Source organism: Orcinus orca, chromosome 1 (genome assembly GCF_937001465.1).
Source record: "Orcinus orca chromosome 1, mOrcOrc1.1, whole genome shotgun sequence".
NCBI lineage: Eukaryota > Metazoa > Chordata > Mammalia > Artiodactyla > Delphinidae > Orcinus > Orcinus orca.
In genome coordinates, this window is record NC_064559.1 from 131,742,680 (window position 1) to 131,766,632 (window position 23,953).

At 34.5% G+C, this 23,953-nt stretch overlaps 1 protein-coding gene across 6 annotated transcripts in view; it reads right to left on the reverse strand.

The window, feature by feature from the left end:
• BTBD8 (BTB domain containing 8) overlaps nt 1-23,953 on the reverse strand; it is a 108,151-nt gene that overhangs the window by 8,901 nt on the left and 75,297 nt on the right. For 2 of the 6 annotated variants that reach the window (XM_004263017.3, XM_004263021.3), the window contains 7 exons: nt 23,142-23,271; nt 20,347-20,408; nt 14,815-15,523; nt 14,459-14,546; nt 13,862-14,001; nt 10,207-12,537; nt 876-8,906 (listed from right to left, as the gene is read on the reverse strand). In XM_004263017.3, coding sequence (XP_004263065.2) covers nt 8,437-8,906; nt 10,207-12,537; nt 13,862-14,001; nt 14,459-14,546; nt 14,815-15,523; nt 20,347-20,408; nt 23,142-23,271 — 3,930 coding nt within the window. In that variant the 3' untranslated portion in view covers nt 876-8,436. Of the gene's footprint in view, nt 1-875; nt 8,907-10,206; nt 12,538-13,861; nt 14,002-14,458; nt 14,547-14,814; nt 15,524-20,346; nt 20,409-23,141; nt 23,272-23,953 lie in introns of those variants that run through there. The other 4 variants (XM_033432672.2, XM_049714024.1, XM_049714034.1 and 1 more) reach the window with 3 other exon arrangements.

Sequence of the window (23,953 nt, forward strand, 5' to 3'; positions counted from 1 at the left end):
ATTCCCCCCAGTTTATCTTTTGCCTCTTCATTCTGTTTATGATATCTGGGGCATATATTCATTCTAAAATTTAAATAACCAAATTAACAATCTTATATTTTATGTTTTGGAGTTCCATGTGTTTTTTCTGGGTTTCATGTGCTTTCTTTTTTTGTTTTTTTGGGGGTACGTGGGCCTCTCACTATTGTGGCCTCTCCCGTTGCGGAGCACAGGCTCCGGACTCGCAGGCTCAGCGGCCATGGCTCACGGGCCCAGCCACTCCGCAGCATGTGGGATCTTCCCAGACCGGGGCACGAACCCACGTCCCCGGCATCGGCAGGCGGACTCTCAACCACTGCGCCACCAGGGAAGCCCTCATGTGCTTTCTTACTGCAGGATTATATTAAAGTATCACACGTTTTCCTTTTTTATCTTTTTTCTTTTTATTGAAGTATAGTTGATGTACAATATTATATAAGTTACAGGTGTACAAAATACTGATTCACAATGTTTAAATGTTATACTCCATTTATAGTTATTATAGAATATTGGCTATATTCCCTGTGTTGTACAATATATCTTTGTAGCTTATTTTATACATAATAGTTTGTACCTCTTAATCCTTTCCCCCTATCTGGCCCCTCCCCCACTAGTTTGTTTTCTATATCTGTGAGTCTGCTTCTTTTTTATGTTCACTAGTTTGTTGTATTTTTTAGATTCCACAAATAAGTGATAACATACAGTATTTGTCTTTCTCTGTTTGACTTATTTCACTTAGTATAATGCCCTCCAAGTCCATCCATGTTGTTGCAAATGGCAAAGTTTCGTTCTTTTTTATGGCTGAATAATATTCCACTCTGTGTGTGTGTGTGTGTGTGTGTGTGTGTGTGTGTGTGTGTGTGTGTGTGTGTGTGTGTGTGTGTGTATTTATATATATATACACACTGCATTTTCTTTATCCATTCATCTGTTGATGGACAATTAGATTACTTCCATATCTTGGCAATTGTAAATAATCTCACCTTTTCTTATAGTACTTTTTGGCATCATTGTTTCAAGTTAAATTTTGGTATCTATGGAGATGATTTTTCTATGTTTGACCTATTAATGTGGATATAGTATATGAATAGGTTTCCCAACCTTAAATTGTCTTACATTCCTTAAATAAATTGCCACATATTATTTTAATATATTTCTGGATCTTTTAGGAATTTTGCATTGATTATTATAAGTGATATTATTCCATAATTTTCTCTTTTATGCTATCTTTAGTTAAATTTTGGTGATCATATTATGATGGCTTCTTAAATTGCATCTGGAAGCTTTCTTCTTTCTCCAATATGCCAAAATGATAGATCTTGAATGCTTTCTCAGTTTCTTCCAAGGCTAAAAATCTGTGTAGATTTTCTGTCTTTTTTTGAGCCTGTTTTGGTAATTTATATATCTCTAGAAGTTATTCATTTCATCCAGGTTTTCTACTGTATTTATATGTAGTTGCATAAAATACTACCTTATTAATTTCTGTTGTTTTTTCTGTCTAATATTGTGTACTTATGCTTTTCTCTCCATTAAGCTAGTGTGTGGGTGGTTTTGTTTTTAAGAATTAGCCCTTAGATTTATCAGTTTTATTCTTTTTCTGACTTCTAATTAAGTTCCACTATTGCCTGTATTAATTCCTTTCTTCTACTTTCTTTGGATTCAATTTAATGTTATTTTTCTAACTTCTTGAGTTTGTGGTGTTCTCTATAATTTATCCAGATCAGAAGACTGTAGGAAAATATTCTATTTACTTTCTTGACTTTACAAGTAGATTCTGCATGTTTTGAGAGTTTGGATCTAAGTAAAAGGACAATTTTGTAAGAGTGTTAGACATCTTCCTTAAGCATGTAATTGTTTAAGTGCAGGTATATTTCTATTTTAATTTTTTATCTAGCTCTCTTGCCTGACTAAAGTTGACCATAAATTGAATAAAAAGAGGTAAGCTTCAGAATATTTTATTTGAAAACCTTTTAGGGAAAAATACTGTATTTTTTGGTGTGGAAGTATTTTTTCCTAATATCTTCCTGATTTGGAAATGTATTATTTAATTGATTGGGATACTGTTATCATAAAATATAGAATCAGAATAGAATTGAAATTCTCAGATTAGAATTAAAATTCTTGTGATAATACTGGCTAAATTTGGAAGTAATTAAGAAACCATTGTGTGTAAGATGAATCACAAACACTGAAAGTAACTCATGCAATATTAACATGATAGAAACGTATACTTCTCATATCTTAACTAGCTGGATTCAAAGTAGTCTTAATATAGGAATTTATAGTATAAATAATATACATATCACTGGAGAAGAGTATGTAGATAATTCCAATCTCAAAATAGCTCCTGCAATAAACCAGTAAATTGAGACAAACCAAGTTCCCACCCCCCTACTCCCCCCCACCAAAAAAACACAAAGAAACAAAACTAGCAGTACATGGAGTGGGGAGTGGAAATATCATAGTTTGTTGGGTTTCTGAATTTTGAAAGACATATTATATACCTTGGTTGTCTCAACTGCATTTCAAATGTGACATGTCCAAATTGAAAATTATCTTTTTTTCAACTACAAAGCATCAGCCTTCCATTTTTTACCTATTAGAATTCTGGGGTATGAAGAGGAATCACCTTTATCCCTTCTTCCAAGTCTTCATACTCAGTTGGTAACCACATCTTGTTCATTCTACCTCCTAATTTTCTCTCAAATCCATCTTCTTATTTCTATCTTCGCCATTTTTTCCTTAGTTTGGGTCTCTTTTTCTCCTTAATTATTCCAATGACCCCTTTACAGGTCTTCTTTCTTCCAGTCTCTTCTCTAAGATACTTTTCCACACTATGCAGCTAGAATAATCTTAACAAAACAGTCCTGGACTTCCCTAGTGGTCCAATGGTTAAGACTACATGCTTCCAGTGCAGTGGGTGCAGGTTCGATCCCTGCTCAGGTAATAAGATCCCACATGCCGCACGGCAAGGCCAAAAATAACCCAAAAACAACAAACAAAAAACAGTCCTATAATATGTTTACCTTTGATTTAATATATTTAAAATATTTAATATGTTTGCCTAAATGGCTTTCCCCGTTCTTGGCATGGCTTACAGGTTCTTCATGTCCTGGCCTTCCTATACTTTTCCAGCTTTATCTTCCTCTACTGTTCCACATGCATTTAGTGCTTTAAACACCTGAAGTTCCTTGCAATGCCCTGTATCAGTTAGTATTCTTTGTGCTTGATCCCACCTTCTCCTGCCTCTTCCTTGATGGCCCCTGATTCATTGATTATTCCCAACCTCTTATTTTCAAAGTGCTAAAGTTACTTTTATCTTAAAAACAACAGTAACTTCAAGCTACCACTGTCTCTTTTTCAGTCAGGCTCCTTAAAAGAACAAGTTCTACTTCTTTACTTCCTGTTCACCTTTCAACCCGCTGTAGTCTAGTTTCTGTCCTTACTACTACTCTAAAGAAAACACCAATTGACAAAAACTACCAATAAAGTCCTAATGTCCAAATCCAATGTACTAGTCTAAGTGTGAACCTTGACATTTCAAACAGCATTTGACACTGTTAACCGCTACTACTTACCTAAAAACAAACATACTTATTTTTCTGTGCCTTGTAGAAAACATGAAAAATATGAGTTAAAAGATAAAAATAATAATCACCCCTTAACCATAACCACTATTAATACATACTTATTTCCTTCAAGTCTCTTTTTCTATGTACTTGTAAGTATAGAAAATTGGATGTTATATTTATAAATTAATATTCTGGTTTTTTTTCTTATAAGTATCTTCTCTTGACATGAAATAGATGTTTTGAAAACAATTTTAATCATTTCATAATGTGTTATATAGATGTACCATAATTTAGCCTTTCTGCTGTTGACATTTAGCTAGTTTTCAGTTTTCACTTATATATCTAGCTCTCTGACAAACATTTTTGTAGACAAATCTTTGTCTCAGATTCTTCTTATTTCTCAATGGCAGGTCCCAAGAGGGGAAAGGACTAGTTTAAGGATATAAAGTTATAAACATTCTTGACATAGATTGCCTAATTACTTCCTGGAAAGGTAATTTACACTCCTACAGCAACATACAAGGATCCCAAACTTACCATTCTCTTGCTAACTGTTGAATTTTTTTTTACAAACTTTTAAAAATCCTTGCCACTTTGATAGGTTAAAGTAGAATCTCAGCCTTGATTTGCCCTTCTCTGATTAGTGGTGATTATACATTCACCACTGTCTCCTCTTATCTTTGGCCTCCTAGTTCTCTTACTTCTGAATATTCCTTTTCAGTCTCCTTCTCCGGCTTTTCTTTCTCTGACTATTCCACAGTATTTTGTCTTCAGCCTCTTGAATGTCCCACAGGCCTCACAAACGCAGTATGTCCTAAACTGAACTCATCCCCACTCCTGAGCTTGCTTCAATTTTTGGCTAATGACGTCATCCACAACCCAGGCACTTCAGTCAGAATCCTGAGTCTTCTAAGATGACTCCCTCCTCTCACCCAAAATCAATGTTTCTCCAATCCACATCTTAAACCTAATATGGCCACTCCTTCTGTCTCCACAGCCATTGCCCTAGTTCAAGCCTTTATTATTTTAACACTCATCACTAGTCTACCTGCTCTGAACCCTGCTCTACTCAATTGTACATACTGCTTCCAGAGTGATCATTCTAAAATGCATATCTGATCATGCTCCTCTCTGTACTATATGTCCCTGTCCAACTTCATCTCTTGCCCTCCCCATCCATTCCCTTCTACTCTTCAGCCATATGGAACAAGAATTCCCCACTGCTTCTAAACTCTTTTTCTGCCGAATATGCCTCTTCCTTTGTCTTGTGAACTCTTACTAGTCCTAAAATAGTAAAGGAGCCTATCCAAGTATCATTCCATCATTTCTCTCTCCTGTGTACACTGATTACACTTCATACAGAGCTTTATTTTGACACAACTTAAAAAGTTTTAACAATCTCTCACTAAACTGAGATATTCAAGGACAGATACGATGCCATTCATCCTTTAATACCCAGAAATATCATGGGCCCTCAAATATGTGTGGAATAAATGTTATTTTTGATAGCAATTAAAAAATTCCTTTCTATCTTCTGCCACCATATCTCAATCTACCTAATGTCTCTTGTTACCAAATCCTCTTCCGTTCCCCATTTCTAAGGTTGACAGAACTATTGTAATTGCATCTTGAGATCTGAGTGCTTCTCCAAAACAGGCCATCTTCATTACTGCTGACAGTTATCTTTCTGAAACACCTGGTTATGTTACCTAGTAACTTAAGAAACAAGTTTGATGACTACCCATTGTGAGCAGTAGGTGGTTATTTCCCCAAGAATGTGCAAACAGATTGTCCAGGGAGAGTTAAAAATAAATAAATGAATGCATAATGGAAAGAGACATGATGCCTACCAAATCCAGAGCTTTGACTATTTAAACATTTAAGCATAGTATTTAATAACTTCCAGAATCCAACTCCAACTCAGCTTTTTAGTCTTATCTTCTACCACTCTTTGTCTGCATCCTCAACACACATCCTGGTCACCATTCCTTAAGGTGCTCCTATGTCTAGAATGCCCTATCACCAAGCAAATTCCTACTCATCCTGGAAAGCCAGCATCAGCTATTACTTGATTGCTGCAAGAGATGGTACAAAGGGGCTTTAGACTCTCTCCATAATATTCATCAGTCCTCCACCAAGAACTCAAATTTAAAAAAAATAAGATTTTTTTTTTTGTATGGATGGAGTTTTTGAGTCTTAGGTAAACTATGTATAAAAGCATGTTTTAAAAATGTTTGTATTTTTATTGATCTGTAACATACAATCTAAGGAAAAGCAAAGTACTTCCTATGAAAGTTCATCTTCAAGTCAAGTTGCCTGGCCTACACTTCCAACTAGATTGCAGCCACCAAGCCCCTTTATAGAAATTCTGAAGCTTCACTGAATATTACTTGCCCTTAAGAAGCTTTCTCTAATCTTTTCTTCCTGACAATCTGTTCATAGCTTTTCCCTCTGAGCTATTACAACTCTGACCATATACAATTGCTATCTTACCAAACAATAGCATAATGTGTTATTTCTCTCTTAGTTTCTTCCACTAGGGTAGCTCATCCAGGGTAAGGATGCTACATCAGTCTCCTTATGTATAAAATAAAGATAAGACATATCTCATAGAACTGTTGTGAGAATTAGATGTTAATGCATATTTAAAGCACTCAGCACAGTGTCTAACATTTAGTAAGTGTTAAATAAATTTTAGTAGTTATTTTTCAGTATATGTTTGTTGAATGATAAAGAACTAGCCCAGAGTCCTGCAGGAAACAGACTGGTAGATGTGTTGTTCACAAAAGGGCATGATAAGAAAACACGTCCTGAAATTACCTAAGAGGTCATACTTAAGGACTTAAGTCCTTCCCTACTATCTATTTGCAAATGTGACATGAAAGAAATGAAGCTTCAATTATAAATTTGTGAACTTCTGAGGTAGTTTATTAAAAATAACAAAACAATTTCACATTTGGAGAAAAAGAAAACACACTGTCTTGGAAATCTGTGCTGTTTCTGACTCTATCATATATTATTTCTTTATGCTACAAACTATCTATGAATGAATTTGTTTTCAGATTTTATGATAAAAGTCAAATGAAGTGTGTTGTGTGGTAGAGATAACATCTAACTGAAATTAAGGAATACTGGATTCTAACTCACAAATCAGTGTGGGACCCTGGGCAATTTTAAAATTCCTCTGGGCTTCAGAGTCCTCCTTGGGAATTTGAAGGGATTAAACTAACCTCTAAATTCCCATCCAGCTTTAAGACACAAAGTTCTTATAATACTGTTTTTGACCTTTTTCTTATATGGTTTTCCCTCCTCATTAGAAACTGAACTCTTTTGGGTGGCAGGAATCAAACCTTATTTATCTTCACACTTCAGTGCCTAGAACAAATGTGTTTCTTGACTGTTTGAATGAATGAGTGTCCCTTGCAGAGCTTCTAGTTAAAAAAGGTATGGTATAACAGGTTAGTAGCTAATATTAACATTAATATGTTATTATATAAGAATACCAAATGATTGTGCATCAATATAATTGTTGATATTCAATATAGTTACAGGTTCTCGCTAATGTTGATCATTTGTTGAAAACTTTGTGAATTTATTATTTTTTTATTTTTATTTTTGGCCGCGCTGCACAGTTTACAGGATCTTAGTTCCCTGACCAGGGATTAAACCTGGGCCACAGCAGTGAAAGCACTGAGTCTTAACCACTGGACCGCCAGGGAATTGCCCGAAACTTTGTTAATTTAGAAAAGGAATTCTAAGCCAAAATATTTCCTTCTGGTCTATTTTAGAGAAATTATTAGTTAGTTACAAAGCTTTGAGAGGTGCCAATTCTACTAAATCCCATCACCCTAAGGGTAACATCCACCAATATCAAGTAGGTAACCAAGTGTTCACTCCCCAGTAGAATTTTGTAAAAAAGATGTTTATCTTTGCCTTTCTACCAAAATTACAGACTGAAAGACAATCTGATCAAGGAAATAAGGAACTAGAGCATATAGACAAATAGAAAAGCAAACATACATGTATGTGCACACACATGCACACAATTTAACTCTATAACTCAATTGCCTCATGTACCCATTTTCAAGGTAATATTTAGTGCAGGATTACTGCAGATGCAGTTCAAAAATATCTCTACCATGGAATGAAAAATGGAGAGTGATTAACTATAAAGGAAGTCTATATAGATAAAACAGATGGACAGTTTTCCCACTTTTTTTCAACAAGGGCAGATGCCTTTCCGCGGATATATCCCAAAAAGAGTTACAGGAAATTCCACTTCTCCTGTTTTAGCAAAAATGTCAGTGAAATTTGAGATGCATTTACTTGACAATTTCCTGGACGTGAATTGTTGGGAAAGCGAAGGTTTTTTCTAATATTAAGCTATCAGCCTCAACCATACCAACCTGCGTTTGAATGTTACAAATTAACTCTACATAAATTGACACAAGCACAATAAGTTTTTTTATTGTTAAATTATGGTTACCATATGCAGAGCAAAAAGTAAAGGGACTGTTCTACTTGTGCATTCACATTTTAAATTATTGAATGATAAACAAGTAAATGAATGATCAGTTAGGAAAGGAAAACTAAAGCAAGGGTTTCCTTACAAGTCTTCTAATTTCTCTAATAATTATAGAAAACATGCTCAAGATTTTTAGAAAAACACTTTTTTCTACATGTGATATATTAATAAACAAACTATGTTTACTTCAGTAAATTGGAAAGACTTCCTCAATATTAAGGATAGTCTAATAGGCTAATGCAATTATCACTTGGATATAATATAAGCATCAAAAAAATAAAGGGGTGGCATAGTTTAACATTTTCCAAAGTGTTAATACTCTTAATGCTGAGTTTCTAGTTCCAGAATTGTCCATTCCCCTTGGGGTGAACAATCCTCAGAGGAAAAACTAGCCATGGTGATGCTTGCTGAGGAATCATCGAATGGAGATGTTAGTTCACTCCATCTGTTTAAAGTGTCAACATGTGCTTTACCCTGAGGTTTTGAGCTGTCTCGTGCTAAAAGTAGTGTCTGATTGATTAGATACTGTGCTAAATTTAAGTCTTCAGGAATAGAATTTGTAATATTTAAGTTTGAATCCTCTTCAGAGAGCAGTTGCTTTAATAGCGTCCAATCTTGTTTTGCAAAGTGTTGCTCATCTTCAAAATCCATGTCTGTAACATGTGTTTCTGATTCCATTTTCTGCTCAAATGCTTCTGTTACATCCATTTCATATATTGGAGAGAGGGTTTTTGAAGGCCGATGGTCATACATGTAGTTTTGTGCCACTGTGTCACAATCATCTATGTCTCCTGAAATAATTCATAATACTAAACAATGTAAAAACTGCACATGTTGGTACCCCTCAGAGTTCTGTAGAACAATATTAACACAATATAACAGTTATTGTCCCAAAAAACACAGAGAATGGGAAAAATAACATTTATACAAAATTGACAAGATTTCTGAGGCATTTCTTTTTCTACGTTTGAAAAAAAAAACTCAAAGGTAATGTTTAGCAGCAAAATCAACATAGGCAACTAACAATAATTCTCCAGTTTAATTTGAAAACTTGTGATACAGAAAACAGAAATTATTTAAACATAAACAGAACGCGCACATGTATCTAATTCACTATAATAGAAACTTAAAGAGAAAATAAGAGGCGGTTATTTGATGGTGACTTTTAAGGTAAGTCAGTTTCAAAGGGAGAATAAATACATTTTATCTAAAGACTTACTTTATCTAAAGACTTATATATTGCACATGCAAAGGAGGATGCAAGCAAGGACAAAAAAAAAGTACAACTTTAAAGAGTTCCCTATTCTTGTGATTTTGCTGAACAGGGACTACTGATAAGTATTTTTCTTAGTTCTGGTATACATTAGCTACTCAGTCAGCCACTATTGCATATTTTAAATGTGGGTCATGGTTCAAATTACTATAATAAGGAAGACAAACACACAAAACAATTAGACAGGAAACCATCTATACATATGAAATAAGCCTGGGATTTTTTCATATATTATCATTGCTTCTAAATATAATCTCTTTTAGGAAATTTATCTTTTTACTTGAAAATTTTAGAATAGAATTATAGTGATCCTGAAAGTCTTAATCTCTGTAAAATGTATATAAATTTTAATAATTAATCTAGTTAAAATAGTTCAGTGCTTTTAGTTACATATTACTATACTTATTGCACAGCCCTCTTAGATATATATTAGCATAGTTCATAAATCATATCCAATGTATAATAAAATTTCTAATAGTCAATAATTCCTATGTTAAATTAGACATAAATAACTAAATAATAGCAAACTAAGTTTTTCCCTTTATTCTTTCATGTAAAATCTCTTAGTAGGTTAGCTCTAATAAACCACCCAAATTTTTACTAGATATGAATTTTTCACTAAGATTTTAAGTGAACAATAAAGAGTAACGAGCTATTTTCATTCTATTAAGAAATTTCAGTTTTCATTTAAAATTTGAATCTGTTGCTTAAGTAATTATTCTATCTAACTAAAATATAACATTCAGGGCTACCTACAACTTTAAAATTCTATAAACTCATTTTCTTATGGATTTAGCATTTCTATATCTGTACATTACCTGCAGATAAAGCAATATTAGCTTTCTTGGTAGCTGCAGAATGGCTCTCTTTCACTTGACCTTCTGGAGGCAGAACTTGACTCCAATAAGAGTCCAGAGATTTTGTAGAGCTGTTCTTTGGTATGTCAGAATTGGGGTCTCTTTGATGAAGTTCCAGATGACATGGTCTTTCTTGAGATTTTATATCACTATCTGAAAGTTTGCTGCGTGGCTGAAAGTCATTAACCACATTGCTTCCACTGTTTACTTTTTTATCTTCTGGAGGAAGCTGTCTGCCTCCTCTGGACAGGACATCTGTTGTGCTCTTTTTTTCTGTGGCTGAAGCACTCTGTTTATCTTTTCTTGAAGAGTCAATGCTACTAAGACCCAAGGGAGAGCTTTTGTTTTTATATACACTATTGGCTTTCTCTTGTCTACATTCTAAAATACTATCTTTACTTCCTTGTGAGTATCTGGAGTAGCAGACCCTTCCATGATGTTCATGAGAAACACCATCAAAAACATCAGAAGGTGAAGGCGAATCTACAGAAGGCTGAAAGGGAGCATGGACTTCCCCTTCATCAGATCCTAGTTCTTCACATTCATCTACCGAAAGTAAAACTGACCTTTTAAAATTTTTAGTTGCACGAAACTCGTGACTTTCATTTTCAGTTGCATCTTCAAAAGCTAAATTAATTATTCCCTGAAACTGCTGAAGAGCTGGGTTAGATGTAGAGAAATTTTCTGCAACATTTTCAGCTTCAGACCTTTCATCTTCTGTTTCATCTGCTGAGGAAGAAACCTGATCTACTTCCTGAGCAAACTGGATACTGCCTCGTGGAATATTTTCTTTTTCCCTAGGGTGGACTCTTGTAGATCGAGACCAAATTTCTGGCCTTTTCCTAGGAATCTCATCATCACTTGTCGAATTAACTTGGAAAAGATCATTACTACTTTGCTTTTTCATTTTCACTTCAATTCTTAAGTTACTATCATATATTTTTAATTCTTCAGGAGTACTGGTGTCACTGCTACTTCTTCCAAGAAAATCATGGCACAGCATAGTGCCACATTTAGAAATACCCCTGTCATTTGACCCATCATCATCCTGAGACCCTCCAGCATCATAGTCTTCAGATCTAGGCTTTATGTCATCAGAGGATGTTGTAGCACTGCCACTGTCAGATTCAGGACTCTCTCTCTGATGCAGAACACTGGTACTCAAATTCCAGTGACTCATGAATGGAGCTTCTGGAGTTTCATGGCTCTCTGGAGTTTCTGTTGTTTCCATGTCTTTAGGAGAATTTTTCCCTGGTATTTGTTCCAAAAAACACTTGGAGGAAGTATTTGAGTCTACTGTAGCATGTTTGTCTCCATTCATGGCAGAGTCATCAGAAAACTGATGGGGAACTGTCTGTTCTTCCACATGAATTCTAGATTTTCTGTCATCTTGACCAGAATTTAAGGTACCATTTGTCTGTTCAGGAACACAAGGTAAAACATCTTTCACACATTTAATGTTTAATTTTTTGTTTGTATCTTTTCTCCCTGCTTGCTTCTCCCTATCTGACACTGAATGGACTTGCTCTACATTTGTTGAATCTAGGTCACAAACTGGATTAGAGTTCAAAGAGTTTTCATTTGGATTTGAAATCATGGATTTTAGAGCAGTGGTGCTATAAAATTCTGGATCTACATTATCACTCTCATCAGAATGACAATGTATTTTAACTGTGTTGCATTGATCTGTTTTTTTGTGACCAGAAAAATTTGTTTCACTTTTATCTGAACAAATCTGTTTTGATTCCAGTTCATGTTTTATTAATTTATCTAGATTTGAAATATTTTGGCATTCTAACACCAACTTCTCTTTTTCTTGATTGTTTAATGGCTTTTGTGGGTCAAGTATGCATGGTGACTGACATGCTTCTGTATCACTGATTTCGGCTGTGAGATTAATTAGAGGTTCATGAGGCTTCTGTTCAGAAACATTGCCTTTGTTATTATTATCACATACATCACGAAGCACACTTTTTTGGACAACAGATGGTTCACTTTTTAAAGGTCTCAGAGAAGAAGGCTGAGTCTTCAATATAACCTGTCCAGGAAGTGTTTTCTGTTTTGAATCCTTATTATTCAAAGTTTCACCTTTCTTAGATTGATTTAGGTTTTTAGGCATTGCTACTATTTTTGCACTAATCTTAGGCAATGTTGTTTGTCCTTGCTTGACAATTTTTCTCTTAGGTGTTTGTTTATCTGTAGTTACACTGTGGTCCAGTTTTGTCACATTTTCATCAGACTGCCTTGAAGACCCTGAAGATTTTACTGAATGTGGTGACTCTCCTTGGGATCCTAAGTAAAGAAAATTCAAAAATATACCTTCCAGTTTGTGAGTGAAATTCAATTTTTGTTTTTAAATCCCTTTAGAAGAAATAAAATAGATAACAATGAAATGGTAACATAATGATCAAACGGACAATTACAAATTAGGCGTTAGTGATGTGATAAAATAAAAAAAATTTATTACAAATATAGAGGAAGTATTCCAGTATCTTAAGTAAAATTATTAAAATAGGATCTCTCCTCCTCAAGTAAAGAGCATTGATCCTATGCCAGAATTGGATTTGCATAAATATATGGGGGTAGAAAAATCTGATTTTCTTATGCCAAAAGAGCAGTAAGGGTCTTTCTTCCCTTTGAAGTTCTAGGGGGAAAAACAGACTGTTCCACATAGCTGAAAAGCAGAATCAAGCTAAAACACAAAATAGAAATGTTGAAATTGTTGCAATTTTTTTCCTCAAACAGTAACAAAGCTAATTTATTTCTCATAGCCAGATCATTATTATTGTAGGTCATTAGGGTTAACAACTTAGATCTGCAGTTGAAACTAAAGCTGGTAACTGGAAAGAAAGAGGATTAATTTTGGGAATTCATTTGTTTATAATGGTTGAAATCCTAGAGATGATATTTTGAGCATTTAAATATGTCAAACAGAATTATCAAATCTTTTTAAATGTTTAATTTTTAGCTGTCACTAGAACATGAATAACTTTTCTCTGGCTTACTTTTAAATTTACTTTCAGTATTAATTCATTACCTACCTCAAAATTGGTTTTAGCATTTTACACACTGCTCTTACATATGTGAATGCTTAATGCATAAAGCAAATTAATTTTTAAAATCAGTTATTATATTAGCAAATTATGCAATCTGATCAGTATTCTTCTCTTTATTAGAATATGGAAAAACAACAGGCATAGCACAGAGCCCAGAGGGAAAATTCTTCCTCCCTACGTATTACAGCTCTCTAGATTGTACCATTACTTTTTAAAGAGCTCTTTAGTGTTGGTTTTGCAGATGGAATTCTTATATTTATCAATGAAACTTTGAAGAAGCACAGGTATAATACACAGAAGGACCAGAAATGCAGATAACCTAGTGACTCCCTTAATTATTTTTTTCACAAAAGAAAATAAAAACTAAACTCACACCCCAAAACACCAAAATACTTGTCTGAAAAGTGGAAGAATAAAATCTCATCTCTAAAATATGAAATGAATGTAAAATGAGTGAAACCACGTTATACTTTGCTTATTTGTTGCTAAAGTTCCAGAATCAGAGTTCTGCTTATTCAATTTAAACAAGGAAGTAATACCTGGGAGTATTTCAACTTTACCTTGAGTTTTAGCAAGATTAACTGTGGCATTCTTTGTCCTCTGCTGAGCTGTACCACATCCATTGCCATTTCCTCTTTTCTTTAAAATTGCCTGTGGTACTGGATCACTGTATCCTTTGCTGGTGACCTTCTTTAGCACACTAAGAAAAATTATTTGCGTTCAGTATTACACTGAGATTCCAAAACATAATTTTTTAAAAGACCCATACATGAAATATATTTTTCACAATACTGTAAATCAACTATACTTCAATTAAAAAAAACAAAAAAAGTATTTTTTCTCAAAGAAATAAAAAATATATCTCTTTTCTGAAAATAGAAAAAACCATAGGTTCTTAAGTGTTTAAGTTTATAAAACTGTAGATCAACTATGGTAAAGCAATGCATAATAAGGTACCACAAGTATAAATTATTCTTCTACAATTTTGTATCAATCGTCATTTTACATAATAAATAAGAAAAGTTTTTAAATATCATTATGTAAATATACTAAATTTTCTAACAAAGGAAAGATATTTTAACAATATTTAGCTAGAAGTTAGTATATAATTAACTTCCAGAGAAAGCTAATGTCTAGGTAAAACAATGAATGCTTACCTGTTATTTATATTAGTTTCTTGTTCATGAATGCTTTTTTTATTGGAAGTTCCATTGGTAACTTTTGAAACAGGTCGAGATTTTACTGCTATAAATTAAGAAGAGTGAGCCATGAGATTGAGGAATAAATACGTAATAAGTATGTATAAATTCACTGGTCATACACTATATACAAAATTAAATGTTACGGTGAGAAAAACTGTTTTTTCTCAGTTTGCATGAATATATGTTACTAAAATCTTTTTGCATTTGAAACTAAATAAAAGTCGAAACATAGGTTCATTTTTTTCTAGGAACTTTAACTGTTCCTAAAAAGCTCCTCAATAGCTATTAAAAATTAGAGTGTTAAAACCCACCTACAGTGGAAGTTTTGATACTTTCTACACTGTTTTTCACAGTCTGTCCTGGAGAGTCACAAAGGGAAAATTTATGACCAGAAGGCTTCTCTTTTATTGACCCATTTTCTTTTGGTTCATCCAGACAGTCAGTGGAAGTCAGTAATTCCATACTTGAATTTGTAGATCTGCTGGAGGGCCCTGAAATCCTGAGGCATGGAGAATCTTTGCCTGTCACTTTCTTCAAAGGCTTTGCTTTGGCATGCACGTTTAAGTTCCCAGTGAGTACCTTGGGTCTGGCACCTGTAATTTGACCTTCCTGATTTCTCACTCCTTTTCCATTTACTGAATTTTTCTGTCCATTTGCTGCTGCTGCTGCTGATCTTTCCACAACTTGTCTAGGTGACATGTTTGCTGACTTTGCATTATCACCGTTTTCTGTTTTGGGCTTTATTATAGGTTTGGGCTTTCCAGAAACATTTTTTCCCACAGTTTTTAATTCTTTTGTACTCTTGGATGCGGTTTTTGTACCATCCTTTTCCTTTAAATCATCATGCTTCAAAGTTTTATTTATAGAATTTCTATTAGTACTTGATGAATGTCCAGACGCTCCTAATCCATCAGATTTCATCTTTTGATTCGTAGAGGGACAACTCCAATACTCTTTCTTGTTACTTTCTCTCCAAGATTTGTTTTTTATAGCACCAGGGTCAGAAACTTGTCTCCTTTGCTACAAAGAAGAAAAAAAATACTCTGTAACTTGACTGAAGTCTTGGACATAATACTTTATGTTTCAATAGCCAGTTTTTCAAAGAGGAAAAAGCAGCAAAATTCAGATTATGATTTAGGGCCACTTAAAACTTGAAAGATCTGGGGTCATTTGAATGTGTCTTTGATCACATTACCTTAATCAAATCTGAAATAAAACATACAAAATTAACAGGAAATTCTACTTTAAGAGGCATACTATTTAACTTTATGAAGTTATGGTAGAGATGAATACTTAATGGTGTCAGGATGCCTTGGGTGAATGATAGCAATATCCAACATTTTTCGAGGGCCCACTCCCAGGTTCTGTGCTCAGATGCTTTTCATGTATCATCTCACTTAATCCTCACAACAATTCTATGAGACAGCTCCTGTTGTTATCTCCATTTCTTCAACAAGAAACTGGGGATTAAAGCAGGTATGTAACCCAAGGCCACATGCTGATAAGGGATTGAACTAGGACTTGAGCTCAGGATTTACTGCTTTAAGCAGGTAATCATCTGTATGTTAATGATTTTCACCAAAAATTCTCTCTTCAATCCTATCCCAAATTCCAGAAATTTTATCACTAAATATTTAATCCTCTGGAAGCAAGGGCGGGGGTGGGGGGGGTGGGGAGGGGGAAGCCCCTGGGAAAGAACACATTACACCTGAAAAGTTTTCTTTTTTTATTTTTTTGGCTGTGCAGCATGGCACGTGAGATCTTATTCCCTGACCAGGGATCGACCCCATGCCCCCTACATTGGAAGCACGGAGTGTTAACCACTGGACCACCAGGGAAGTCCCTGAAAAGTTTGGTTTTTGAGAAAAAAAAAAAAAAAAACCACAACATAGTAATACAGTACTGGTTGTCTGGAGAAAGGAAAAGGGGTCCTAAAAACAGGTGAAATAGATAAAAAGGGGAAAGTAGAAGGGCACTAAAGACAATGCACCTACTTTATAATTTTGCTTAGAACAACGTTGTATGGAAGGGAATAACAAAATTTTAAAAACTGGTAGGAATTGCAGAATAAATTTTTAAGAATATATTGCCATTTGTTATATAAATACTCCCTTTTGGAAGCTGTATGAGACAGCGTCTGTGTTGTCTTCATCTTTGTATCCCTTAGCACCATGCCCATCACATACTGGGTACTCAAGAACATGTGATGATGGCTATCAAATCTGAGCACATATTGATATACAGTTCAAGGTCTAGTTATTTCTAAATATGAAAGCTTCTAATTACAATTAAAATTTGTCTAAGATAAAAATAACATAAACATGTGTGTGTCTATATTCACACATACATATGTATATACATAATAAATAACCTAGTTAAGTTTAGCAAAAGCAAGGTATAATAATAAAGGAATCATTAGATTCTTGTTCTAGCTTTGCTTTTAACTGAAGAATAGAAGATAGGATATTTAAGAAATCATTACTAATATCTCTGGGCCTCAGATTACTCATGTCTAGGGGTGGAGACTGGTCCCATTCAGTGCTGTGTACTAGGATTCTCTGTAATACTTATAAAGTTCAAATAGGCTAGGTCCAAATAGGCTAGATCAAATCTTAGCTCAAAAAAAATAACATTTCTCGGCTTCCCTGGTGGCGCAGTGGTTGAGAGTCCACCTGCCGATGCAGGGGACACGGGTTCGTGCCCCGGTCTGGGAAGATCCCACATGCCGCGGAGTGGCTAGGCCCGTGAGCCATGGCCGCTGAGCCTGCGCGTCCGGAACCTGTGCTCCGCAACGGGAGAGGCCACAACAGTGAGAGGCCCACATACCGCAAAAACAAACAGGCAAACAAAAAAACCATTTCTCTATTTTTAATACCTAAAACCAGGAAGACTCTGATGTTAGACCTCTTCCCACCCTTAAAACTAATCCTTCTTAATTCACTCTATCCTTGAATCTATCTACTTTAAAGCATCATGCTATGGGTGAGATCTATGTAGTATATGGGGTGCTCTACCCCTTTAGAAATTTCACATTAACATAGTATACCATGGTGAGGATTCAACGTATATGCATTTTTAGGCAATCTATGACTTACATCTACAAAGTTTATGTATGTTTCTTATATACAACTGACCAGTTGGGAATGGTCACCACATGCTATTGACAAAGATAAAGAAAAAAGAGTAACACTCTAAAGCCCTCCTCTTGGGACTTCCCTGGTGGCACAGTGGTTAAGAATCTGCCTGCTAATGTAGGGGACATGGGTTTGATCCCTGGTCCGGTAAGATCCCACATGGGGTGGAGCAACTAAGCCTGTGTACCACAGCTACTGAGCCTGTGCTCTAGAGCCCACAAGCCACAACTACTGAAGCCCGTGAGCCCTAGAGCCCACTAGCCACAACTACTGAGCCCATGTGCTGCAACTACTGAAGCGTGCGCACCTAGAGCCCATGCTCTGCAACAAGAGAAGCCAATGCAATGAGAAGCCCGCACACCACAACAAACAGTAGCCCCGCTCACCGCAACTAGCGAAAGCCTGTGCGCAGCAACAAAGACCCAACGCAGCCAAAAATAAAAAATAAAATAAAGCATTCCTCTTGGACACACTTTCAGGTCTAGTACTATTCCTTTTTGTTGGTATTATTTTGTTTTACTTTTTATTATAGAAAAATTTAAACATAATCAAAGAAGACAGAACAGTATCATGAATCCCCACATACCTACTACCCAGCTTTAACAACTATCACCTCTTGGCCAATTCTGTTTCATATATAACTACCACCATTTTATTTTGAAGCAAATCCCAGACATCGTATAATTTTAGTCTTAAGTATTTTGGTACCAGCACTCTTCTTAAACGTTTCTATTTTATCTCATCAACTTTCTCCCACCTCTAAAAGATCTCATCTCATTTTGGAAGACACACTTATTCATACCACAGTTATTGAGGACTTACTACATACTAGACAATTGCACATAAATTATCTCACTTAATTTTCACAATAATCCCGGCTAGGTTTTATTACTCCATTCTACAGATAAGCAAACTAAGACTCACAGATGACAAAGATAATAAAGTCAAGATCTGAACTCTTACGATTTTATGTCCAGCACCCATTTCAGTACAATGCTGCCTTTCTAAGGAAAACATATTAGCCTGTTTCCTTCCCATTGTGGTTAACAGTATAAACCCTTGGACAACCTGAAAGTCAGGAACTGAGGAAGGGAAATGAGATTTTGTTTTGCTGTAAGGCAAGGAAGGAGGAAAAGCCTGGTTGATAGCAGTTAGTAGATAGAACAGGGGAAAGAAAGGCAGGTAGGCTAAATCATGGTGGCCTTAAAACACACACACACACACACACATACACACACACAAACACATAGGGTGAAAGGGAACATAGTACATAGAAAAAGTGTTCTAAGGTGCCATTTGCTAACATATGTTCTGTGGAACTGTACAACATGCTTAAAAGGGGTCAAGAGGGAGTCTAGTGGTGTTCCATGGTTATAAAATTTGAGGAAATCTTGGGGAAAACAAAATTCAAAAGTGTTCTTTACTGTAGTGTTTCTCAGAGCTTTTAGGTGCTGATGTGCATCGTTAGTGTCTAAGAGGAGCTATGGTGTGTAGCAATTCTCAACCTTAGTTGACACTAGATGTTCTTAGGTAGAACATATGATGAAGCTAGTATATTATGGAACACACTTAGGGAAATAGTCCTAGGAGGTTTACTAGCAAAAAGCTCCAGCGTCTCACAGTTTCTCACCCAAGACATTTAGAGCTTGACCTCTGCCTCAAGCCATCAGAGCTCTTGGTTGTGGCTTGGAGTTGTGTGAGTTCCTACCTACTGGCTGATAAGGAAGATTCCCAATTCCACTCTTGCAAGGGCAATATATTCTTTGCATTCCAAACTGGAACTCTCAGTGTATGTCTCCATATCACTGTAATGTGTGCCTAGGTTAGTATAATTTTATGCTTCAAATGTATTATTAAGTGACCATTTTTAAGTTAGCTAGATTGGAACTCTAATTATCATTAATAACATTTTAGGGGAAGAAAAATGTATTTCATGTTATAATGAATATACCAAGTAACGTGTGTGTTGTGTGTGTGTGTGTGTGTGTGCGCGCACTAAAAAATAACATAAAATTTACCATCTTAACCATTTTTAAGTGGGCAGTACAGTCAGGTTGACTATATGCGCCTTGTTGTGCAACAGATATCTAGAACGGTCTCATCTTGCAAAACTGAAACTCTATCCCCATTGAACAATTATTCCCCTTTTCCTTATCTCCCCAGCCCCTGGCAGCCACCACTCTACTTAGTTTTTAAGAGTTTGACTATTTTTAGTTAACTCATATAAGTACACCAAGTAACTTTTAAAGTGAACACAACTGTACTCTTGGTATTAACTGTCTTTTTCACACCAAAAATCTATTATGTGGATTAAAATCTTAGTATAGAGAAAACTGGGACAACTAAAATCTTCTTTTGTAAAAAGTAGGTTAATTAGAAAAACAGACATGGAACTAGATCTAGAATTCTAGACAATTTCTGATCTGGAATAGTTCCAACATGCTAGTTGCCAAAAAGGTTTTCAAGGAAATAAAAATGGTAGACAATATTTCACTTCCCATACCAGCTGGATATAAAAAATGCATATCATTTAAAAATTTACAAAATGTTCACTTGATTAAAAATGAGACGCAAAATTATTTCCATCCAGAAACAGCTTTAGTTAATGAAAGAACAGATTTTTAAAAATTATTCTGAAATATAAAATGATAAAATTTAAATTACTTGTTATCTTGTTTCATCTGGGCCTGTAAAATTGTAAAAGTTTACCTGAGAGCTGCTGAATATAGGCTTTTTGCCAAGTCTTCGGTCATCACCTTTGTCAAATGCAGCTGTAGGAAAAAAAAAAGCAATCTAATTTTACAGGAAGCACTATTATTACCATAGAAGTAGAGGGAAAATAGTATATTAGCAGAAAAAGATTACATTTTGATGGAAATAACTTTTAAAAAGTTGAAACCAATCTAGTACACATAAATAATTCCCTATTCTAGAATTTTTCTTAAAGAACTTCATTTTGAATCTTATTTTCTTGTCCCTATGGATTTTATGTTATTAAAATTAATGAATTAGAAATGTACAGTCTCACAGAGAAGATTTATACATTTATAAAAACTTAGAATTTTCTCAAGCTTGAAATTTTAGAGATAACCTTTTTAGCTAGTTTTCCAAATTTCAAAAAATTACAGAGTTTTTGAAATGTAATATTGAGATATTTGGAGATGTAATATTTTATAAACTATTCAATGGGAGAAAATTTCTATCCTAAAAAATATTAAAATACTCTTAAAATTTTTCTGATTTTGCAGGTATGTCCTGAGGAAGGAGTAAAGAGAAAAAAGGTAAGGTTTTGTTGAAAATAAAACAAGAGACAATCCTTAAACCTATATCATTCTTTTTAGAATTACATAAAATATTCATTTTATAGATTAGGTTTATATGGGAATTATTGGGGAACTCGGTTTATGTTCTTCAAATAAGAATTTAAATGACGTCAGGGAAATATATAGGAATAATGGTATGAGAGCCATAAATATAGTTTAGCTAATGTATTTGTTCCCTTTGAAGGTTATGTAGCTTTAAAATATATTTTGAAGAAATATATACATATATTTTCCAAAATTTATTTTATTTTTATTAAAACAGCTGATGAAAAATACATCAAATTATCTGTAACCAAAAATTACATCAAATTATCTGTAACCAAATTATCTGTAACCAAATTATCTGTAACCCTACCATGCACCTTCTACTATTTCTATTCTATAGGAACTATGTTATAAGACAAAGCAGGATCCTAGAAATAGCATTACAAGGATTGGTTTGTGGTTAGCAAATGACTGCACAAAAATATACAGGTGGAAATTAATACAAGATTTCTCCCAAAGATCAGTAACTCAAACTAGAACGTAAGAAATGTTATAACAAAGACAACCTAGAATTACTCCTTTATCTGGGATTTCCCAATGCAATAATTATGCATAAGTCAGGACTCATTATAATTCAACATATTTAAGATTTTAAAAATTATTTTTACACAGATAGAATGTAATAGATTGAAAAGTTCTTTTTGACAATTAGTTGGATTACCAATAATATTTTGTTTTAGATATGTGTATATATATGTATGTATTTACATGTATTTTATTTAATTAATTAATTTATTTTTTGCGGTACGCGGGCCTCTCACTGTTGTGGCCTCTCCCGCTGCGGAGCACAGGCTCCGTACGCGCAGGCCCAGTGGCCGTGGCTCACGGGCCCAGCCGCTCCGCGGCATGTGGGATTGATCCTCCCGGACCGGGGCACGAACCCATGTCCCCTGCATCGGCAGGCGGACTCTCAACCACTGTGCCACCTGGGAAGCCCCTACATGTATTTTAAATTAGCACTTTGAAGAATTAAGATAAAGAACATTGTTCGGGACCCAACTTAACTATGATATCCTCTAAAAATGGAGAAGAGCAAACTTTACTCCCAATCAGAAGAGAGTTGAATGACACCTACTCATGGAATGCTGATCTTAGTTTTTTACACTGTATAGTACAGATGAACTGTCATCTAAAAATCAGTACAGAAATAGTCACAAGGAAAAAAATTCCAATTTCTAAAGACCTTCTCATGACTTTTGTTGTTTCATGGATTTTGTTGTTTTATTATTTTGTTGGAATTTCTTTGAAAAGTGCTCTTGAGATCACATCTGGCTACACCATCGTGTTATGCTTTTAATGCAAGACAGAGCAAATCATATTTTGATTAAATCATTAAAGAATTTAACATATCCATGTACTATCAAGAATATATTATATCACATATGGTCTCCATGTTTTATAGGACAGAAATATTGCTTCATAAAATATAGTCTCTTAATTTAAAATGTTTTTAAAAGTATACTTACTGAATCTGTCAATATTTTTCCTAAGGTACCTGCTTTAACCCAAAAATAGTGATGAAGCCATTTTTAGTTCCACACCCTCAATTTTTTATTTTAACATTTTTGAAACAAACACACATTCTGAGCAGTATAAATCTTTTGTTTAATGCTAATATTTCAAATGGTACCTATTAAATGTCAAAGAGCACTGTGCGGCTCCTGAGGGACACTCCGCAATAGCACACATCGTATCACTGAACCAATCGATCATGGAATAAAGCCATCTAATCTAGGCAAAACCACAAGAAAGAGTATCTTATGCAAAAGATGGGAAAGCTTTATGGAAAAATATATTTTAAAAGGGAGAGAAAGTATGTTTGGTAATCTATTCTATATGGGTTACATTTTCCTATACTTCTAAATCTATCTAAAAGAATGCTTTTAAGCAAATTTGGCTAGAATATAAAGTTGCTAAGATAAAGTAGAATTATATATGTATATATAAGGAAATGAGTTTCATTTTCTAAGGACAGAAAAAAAGCATGATTTATTAAAACTGCCTAAACATACCAGCACCAGTTTCAATTAGCAAGCAAACAGAAGCAAACAAACGTTAATCCTATCACTTATTAGAATCCCTTTAAAATATCTCTTGTCACAATTATAAGAATAAAAAATCTCAAGGCTAATATACCTGCTTGGATTTTCTGTTGATCATCTGTGCTCATCAGCTTCCAGCTTTCTGTGTGACGAACAGCATAGAAAGACTGAACCAGGAAGATCCACAGCTTATCACGCAGAGCCTGGATCTTGCACGTAAAACCCTGTGTTCAAGCAACAAATCAGCAGCTGGTCAGAGCCACATTGTCATAGCAACCAGTCATTATTCCCTTCCGAATCTACTTACTCCTAAGCTAGATCAATGATGTCATCACTTAGATTTTTAAGATCGTCGGGTACAAGTTATTTATGAAGCCTTGCTCTTTAACAACAGAATTTTATAGTGAACATGAACCTTATCCTTTCAGCATTATCCTTTTAACCAAACACTGTTTTAAACCACCAATGGCCTTTACGTAAAAACCTTCCACAGCCTTTTCAAATCAGCTATGACATTACAAGGTCAAATACTCTATGCAGTAATAATAAATATGATGAAATTTTTTGTCATTCTTGTTGAACAAATAAAAAATGTCAATAATTTGCAATTAGCTTATTAATTACCATTGATTAATTGCATTTAAAAATAAGATATATTTTAATTTTGCTTTTTCTCAATCCAATTTTAAATGATTTTTTTCTTAAGACAAAAATTAAGAACATATTATAAAATTAAAAGACACTGATGATTAAAACTGTAAAACATTCTTTAAAATTCTTTAAGTTTTATATTTAGGAAATTTAATGTAGTGACTGGGGAGAAATACTAAACTTATGCTGTACCAATTAATATTGCTAAGTACCAAACTATGTTTAGAATTAGCCAGCCAAACTTCCAAATTCTAA